At 44.9% G+C, this 7,764-nt stretch overlaps 1 protein-coding gene across 1 annotated transcript in view; it reads left to right on the plus strand.

Annotated features, from left to right (window-relative positions):
- The first annotated feature begins 7,238 nt into the window (after positions 1–7,238).
- The window catches only part of ADRB1 (adrenoceptor beta 1), a 2,842-nt gene continuing 2,316 nt past the window's right edge, over positions 7,239–7,764 (plus strand). Inside the window, 1 exon segment of the mRNA XM_010007939.1 lies at positions 7,239–7,389. Coding sequence (XP_010006241.1) covers positions 7,239–7,389 — 151 coding nt within the window.

The following is a 7,764-nucleotide window of genomic DNA, read 5'->3' on the forward strand; positions in this document are numbered from 1 at the left end:
ATATGCACAGATGACAAATAGCTTAATCCAAACCAGCAGTACCAAGGCCACCAAGAAATAGTCAGTGGAGGTGTTTCATAGCCGGTAAGGAGATGTTAGCAGAAGCAGATGTGTTACTTTAAGCATTGGTTTAAACACAGTGAATGTGTTTAGAAGATGTCTCTACCTTAGCATGTGGCATGGCAGGTCAGCCCTGTGTGGCTGGTAGGTAGCTGAAAGGACACACAGGGCTACAGCTGGATGCTGACAGGCAGCAATTACTGTTTATGAAATCTAAGGCAAGGCTTGTTCTTCCCCCTAATCGATTAAAACCACAAACAAAACAAAACAAAACAAAACCCCAACCTAACAACAAACAACAACAAATTGGCTTAAGTTGTTTTAAAAAATACTAAGGTAACTTTGAGGACAGTTACTTAGAAAAAATCTATCACTGGACTGCCTGAAAGACAGGTTCAAAAAATAAAATTTCCAACTCATCACCCCCTAAAAGCTTCAGAAGGCACTCTTGATGCCAACAAAAAGGAATAACCATTCAGCTTTTTCACATGGTGTGGCATAGACTCAGCTATTCAGAGCTCTTTCCCAGGGTACTGTCCTAAGTTAGCATGAACTGCAATTGACTTCTCTTGCTCAAAAAAATCTAGGATCTATTTTTTCCCAGTGGGAGCCCTAGTCCACTTCCCTACAAAATCCAAAGCCTCAGTGCTACATCTGGAGACACTCAGCCAGCAACACCAGATTGCCCAGATGCCAAAAATCAGTCCTAGCCATGCACCCACCAGCACAGCCAGCCAGAGCTGAACCCCAGCCACGCTGCTCCAGGCAGTGTTTTGCCATCCTGAACATCCATTCAGATTTCCCAAACACCTGAAAACCTTGGTTCCACCTCAAGCCATCGAATTAGTCTTCTTGCACACTCCAGAAGATAGCTCGTGTGCTGTAGTCATGATGTGAAGGGGAAAGAACCAGCTTTTTTGACTTGTACATGTCACTAACCAGCGTGTTGCTGGACACCCAAACACTGTCACTGTGCCTCTTCTCTGCACTTCACATCCACACTTCAGGAGGGGTTTGTAAAGGTTTTTCTTCCAATTAAAATGGGATATGATGCTTCCCAAATTGTGCAACTTTCATCCTGCAGATGGGTAAGCTATGGGATGGAGAAGGAACATAACTTCCAGCAGCCGGAACGTGTTGAAGCAGGAATAGAGTGAAGTCTCAGAGGACTCCTAGTCATCACTCCTCTGCTCTGGTCTCCAACCACAATCACTCTGTATAAACAAAGGCTCTGGCCACCGCAGGGTTTTCTGGCCTGCTGTTAAATGTTTTGCCACCCCTCTCAAAGGAATCTGATGCTTAAAAAAGAGGCAGTCTTGCTCAGGCTTTTCTCACAGTGCCAGTGACTCCATGGAGGAGTCTGGATGTCAAGAAAGTATAGGGAGATGCAGACAGTGAGACTTGAGAAATGGAGCCATGAAAAGTGGCTCTTAGTTATAATCTGGATTGGTCCAGATTAATATTAGTTCAGATTGTAAATAAAACGCTTTGGTCAAATTATTATAGTGATTTACTTTACAAAAATTGCATCAATAGGAAAAGAATACTCTGCTTCCAGAAGCACCAAGCCTGGCTTGTTCTTAGCAAAGCCTGAATGCTGCTTTTGTCCAGGGAGAATTAATTCCTGCAGGGTAAATGGTAATAGAATGGTAAAGGCACTCTATGGGCTGGGACACCAGTCAAGGGCTCAGAAAACAACAGCAAGTATAGATCAGGTAGATGTGGAAGTGTCACTGAGAAAGGTGAAATAAGAATTTCTCCCAATTGAGTTAATTAAAAGTTGAACTGCAAACATCCTCTGAGAGGTACAGAGTGAGACTGGGAGGGGGAATGGTGAAAACTGTCACTTAGATAGACAAAGAGCCAGCTTTTCAACCAGCATTCATCAGTCTAACTCCTTTTGAATTAGGCTTCTGTATGACAATCATGTCACCTCCTTTATCACCTGAAGGGAACTAATGAATCAGCATGTTTGTAAGAAAAACAAATGTTCTAGACAAGGGCTAGGTGGCATGGTGGAGCCTTCTAAACCATCAGGAACTATTTGTATGTGTTCAGATTGGTTTTGAGTTTTTAAAATGTTGATACACTTAGTTCTGTACATGCTGACCAACACATCACCCACAGCCTTCAAGTCACGGGGAATTAATAGTCATTTGCTACTTTGAATCCCACAAGTCAAAGTCAGAGTGTGCTTACTAAGGTAGCACACACTACTACATGGTGTACCTGTGTAACTGTGCTGTCACACACACAGTACAGGGCTGCAAAGTATGGCTGCTCTGGTGTTTCATACATTTGTTTGATATTTTTGTGGCATTGTTTAACTAAAAGCAACTACATACACTATTTGAAGCACTGTCACATGCAATCAAGAGATAATGTCAATGGAATTGCATGTTGTCACAGGGTAACAGCCTCCTGCTGTTGCTGAAATGCCAAATTGAAGCTGAGGCATTTATGGAAAATAAACGTCAAGTCAAACCAAGATGTTTATTTTAAAAACAAGAGACATGGATCTTGTGGCAATGTTCCATCATGTCTCTATTTCTCTAATAACAAAAGTCCAATATGAATAGAGCCAAGTGACAATTTCTTTCTGGGACAACACACAGAAGGTGAAGACTGATCACCTTACATGAAGACTTGTAGAATTGTTTTTCATCTGCTTTCCTGCTGTTCAAGTTTTAGTCAAACTGTCCAGGTAACCAACACAAAATCATTTCCCAGAAGCATGCTAAGTTTACAGAGGGATTTAGGAGGTCAGTGGGAAGAAAAGGGATAGCAAATGCATTTTTAATTTGCTTTTACATGGATATTTTTCTCAAGAGAAAGAATTACAATAACATGAAGATCACTGCAGTCAATGGGACATCTTCCAGGCACTTCAGTGGGCTTTGACTAATGTCTTAAGAGAGCAAACAGTTAATATTTTAAGAGGATATTATATTAATATTGGTGGTGCCTGAATATGATTGCAATGAGAGCATGACTGAACCAAGGCTGGATAAGGAAGACAAGATCCTTCTGGGTCATAAGCAGCAGCACAGTCACCCCTTGCTCCTGGCAGGCAACAGCTCACCCCAGCTGCTAGCCCATGGGAGATTTCTGCTCTCTGTATGCCAGCCTCACAGCCACAGAGAAATGGCTCCTCGACTTCATTTATCCAGTAAAGGTTCCTCAAATCCAGCTGGTTACCCAATAACAAAGATGACAGTTTATTCTTCTTTGCATGGAAAAAGCTGAAGGTTAATGGATAAGAAACAAGTTGCTGGGATATGGTAAGAAACCATGTTAAAGATGAAATTAAGAGCTTGAAAAATTCAGATTTCAGTCAGGATGCAATTTGAATCCAAGTTGAGGATTAGAGTTTTGTCAAACCGAACTGTAAAGGTCTGAGTGATGAGACATCCAGTGATACTCATGGCAACACAGTGGGTTTGACATCCTAAAAGCTCTTTCAGATATTCATATCAAATTTTCCCTTTCATCGCATTACCACTCATTAAACCTCCTAGTATTCATCTAAATTATTCCTCTCCCTCCCTGATAATTTTGTCTTCCTCCAACTACATTATGTCTTCAACAAAGTAAAATTGTCTCTTCACTCTGCCCATCTTCTAACCCAATCATCCTTCATCTTCATCACCTCTCTGTCAACATCCTTCCTCTCCAACCAACCTCAGAGCGCCACGTAAGAGTGACAAGACATGACACTCAGAGCTCAGGGCATCCCTGGAGATCCAGGGTTGGGCTCCATCAGCAATTTACTAGCTTGTCCCCAGAACACAGATCTGGCAACAGCAAATCCACGGCCCCCAGTGCTGCCCCAGCCACTGCCACAACAAAGGAACGGGTTAACCCCAGTGCCAGCCCCAGTCCAGGCTCCTGCCCCATGGCTGGTGCTGCTGACATTCTGCAGGGCAGGCCTGTGGATGTTGATGCATACCCATGCAATAGGACCCTCATCATGCAATCTGGTTTTGCATGGAGGGAGAGGCAAGAGGACAAGCAGGAGCCATGCAAAAGCATCTCAAAGGACTGGGTTTAAAAATACACTTAGATAACACACTTCAGTTCCTGAAATTTCAAAGCTTCACAGCTCATGCCAAGAGTTCCTCAAATGCAATACATTTTTATTTTCATTGGATTTCATCATTTTTATTTCATTTTCATTATTATCTTCTGTGCAACATAACACTGATCTGTCCCAATAATTACTGAGAGTTTGGGCTTTTTTTTTTTAATGACTTCCAAAGGAAAAATAAATTTATTGCTCATTAAAAACTGTGATTGGGAGGACAAGGAGAAACAATCCATTTGTTCTGGAAGTTTTTCTCTTGACCTGACCGCCTTAAATAATATACAAACAGCTATATTAAAATCATGTTAAGGAGCTGCCTGAAATTCAAAAAACCAGGGAAATCTTGAGTTGAAGGAGACTTGCAAAAGGTAATGCTCTGAAAAGGGTTAAGCCTGCAGTGATTGCTTGGCTGCTCTGTGCTGCAAAGGCCAGAGGGATGTTCTGTACAGAAATCGTAAATTTGCTTATTTTTTCCTTTGGAGATGCATTGTTTCCCAAAGACATTCTGGCTCCAGCTCTGATCTGGCATTCCAGATTGATGCTTGTTGAACCAACAAAGATGCTGGGAAGCAATGCTTGATTACGCGCCTTGTGGGTAATTGCATGGCTGCATTTCCTTTACTTCTTCAACCTTTACAGTGGGCTGAGGATCTCCAACTGGAGATTTGACAGGACAGCTCAATAGGCAAAGAGATGGAATTTGATTAGGTTATGTTTTTTATTAACTGTATAAAGACACTTTAGCAATAATGGATCTGAGCAGATGGATGATGCTCCAGGAATAGCAAGTAAAACTACTACATGGTACCCCCAATGCTGCTTCCCACTGTCAGTGTCATCTTCTGAGGAGTATTTAAAATTTGATCACATTTTAATCTGGCTGATGTTGCACTAAAATGGAATATGCACATTCACAGAATCCATCTGGGAGTCTCAGCTGTGAAGGCTTTGGTGCAGTGATGCACCACAGGGCTGGTACCTGCTTTAAGTGCTCCAGCTAGAAGTAGAAATTTAAAAAAGCATTTATACCCCAAAGCTCCACTGTTCTAACCTGGTTTTAGATATTACAGATACCAGTCCTGGATAAATATTCCTAGCCACAATACTTTGGCTTTTCATTCAGCATAATGTCTCCCTCTGTCCCTGGAGTTGCCATGCCTACCTCTGCTCCCACCAAAGAGGGTCACACTTTGGTCCAGGAGCAGACAAGCAGTGAAGCAAAATCCATGGGAACGGGAGGGAATGGTTTGCTGAGCAGCAGGTCCATGCTGGTGTGTGGGTTTTAGTCAGGGTTAAATAAACAGCGTGTAAATAAATAAATAAATTGCTCCTAGGTGGTGACCTTGTAAATCAAGTCTAAGCCTGGAAGGGATTTTTAAGGTCCAGCTCGAGTGGCAAAGCAGCTTTACCAGAATAAATATACATTTATTTATTTATTTATTTATTGGGGTGGGGGGGGGGGTTTTGTTATGTAGATGTGAGCCAGAACAGCCCTTTAGCAACTGTAACCTGTGCAGCCCAGGGGATCAGAGGGTGATCAGGCTTCCTTATGTCCTCTGCCCTGTCAGTGCTCAGAAGATGGAAGATCTACACTCTGCTGTAAATGTGGGTGGCCCAGAAGTGACAGTGATCAGGGTTACTGCAGCAGAGTGTTGGGTACTGTTGGACACTGTGGTTCTTGCATCCAAACCAGCAGCCACATGGGAAGGGAACCAGCCACCAGTCCCACTGCTGCTTGTAAGTGGATTATTGATCCAGAGTCAGGCTGGCAGCAGCACAGCCAGGTTCATAGTGCTCAGAGAAAGAATTGTGCTACAGGCTGAAGGGGAGCATGGCTTGTGACACACATCCCAGAGCTGTAATGAAAACTGCTGGCCTGATTAATTCCTGTGCACTGGAGGCAGTAATTTGGCAGCTCTGTAATCCTTGCCGGCAGCCATGAGAGGGAGCCCAGCCCTGCCAGATCACCCTGGCTCCAATATGAAATAAAACATATTTAGCAGGTTGCACCCACAGTATTAAAACTCTTTTGTTCTCTTGCTCACACAGAACTTGGTTGCATCTTACAAGGAGACTCGGAATGGACTGGTGGGCATGGATTACTCAACCAAATTTGCACCGTGGTAAAGATTTTTATTGTGAGACTAGAGTCTCCCTTTCTGCTCTCATGCTCACTGGGCATGGATAAGGTCTAGGTGTGATTCCTTTTGCCCTTTTTGTTGGGGTAGAGCAGCTTCAGAGCTGCTCTTTATTGTGCTTCCAGGCAGTGGTTCCCTGGGAAGGTTCCTGCACGTAGGAATTGCTGAAGTGTGGCAGGGCTGTGCCAAGAGCCCAGTGTGCAGGGGTGTGGACAGGACACTGGAGAAACACACCACTTGTCTTTGGCTGTGTGCTGGTTTGTGCATCAGGAGTTGTTGAGAGCAGCCTGGGGAGAAGTGTGTTGATCAGGTTGGAGGAGAACTCAATCCAGCCCTGGTTTGCTGAGCACTCCAGAGCAAGTCACCTCACTTCACTGCCATTCTCTTTTTCTGTGGGGTGAAGAGACACTTGTGATTATTGCTATTGCAAAAGCATCTCTTGTTTGGGTAAACACGATGACTTTTAATGAGAGGTTTTAGTCTCCAGGGGGGGGGGGGGCGGAATTACTGCACTTTCCCGTTGCTCCCAAACTGCTGTGGAGAACATTTTGGTGCTGCTGTAAGACATGTTGATGATTGGAAAAGAAGAGAGAGAGGGGAACTCGCTCTCATTTACACAACAGCTGCTTCACATTATTTTAAGAGGTCTAAAAGAGGAGTAAAACAGTTAAAGGCACCCAAGGGTAATCTTCCAGCTTTGGAGCCAAAAAGAGAGCTGAGCAAGTAAATGAAAATCCAGCCCAGCTAGTTCCTAGCAGCAGGTTTCATGGAGGTAGATGGGAGCTGGGCAGGGATTTGCTTTCAGCCTGTATCATCTGGGCATTACAGCCCTGGGATGCTTCTGGTACTTTATTGCTCATGACCAAGTAACAGCACTAATACTTGGAGCAGTGCTTAGATTTAGTGTGGCTTCACCGGACTGGGAAAAGCTACTGGCTGCATTTTAAAAAGTCCAGATGCAACAGAGGAAAGCCAGAAACGGGGGCTGGGACTTCCACCTCCCAGCCCAGCAGTGGATGCTGGAGAAGACGGAGCAAACGGGGTTTGCAACAGGGAAAAGCCACACGCCCTGCGCGGAGCTGGTGGCACCGTCCCCGCAGCTCAAAAGTTTTACCTGTTTTCCATTCAATAGCAGGACTTGGGGAGCTGGCAGGAAGCAGGGGAGGTTCAGGTTAGGGATCAGGGAAAGGTTTTTCACCCAGAGGGTGGCTGAGCACTGGAACAAGCTCCCCGGGGAAGCGGTCACAGCACCAAACCTGCCCGAGCTCCAGATCATGGTGTGATTCTTGGGGTGCCCTACACGGGGGACAGGAGCCGGACACCTGACGATCCTGCTGGGCCCCTCCCAACTCCCCCCATCCTACGATTCTCTGTGACGTCCCTAGGGATTCGCCACGCACGTCGCGGGGGCCGGCGGGGCAGCTCAGCCCACAGCGCTGCGCCGGCACCCGGGGCGGCAGCCCATCTTCGGGCCACAAACCT

Source organism: Chaetura pelagica, unplaced genomic scaffold (genome assembly GCF_000747805.2).
Source record: "Chaetura pelagica isolate M959 unplaced genomic scaffold, ChaPel_1.0 scaffold531, whole genome shotgun sequence".
NCBI lineage: Eukaryota > Metazoa > Chordata > Aves > Apodiformes > Apodidae > Chaetura > Chaetura pelagica.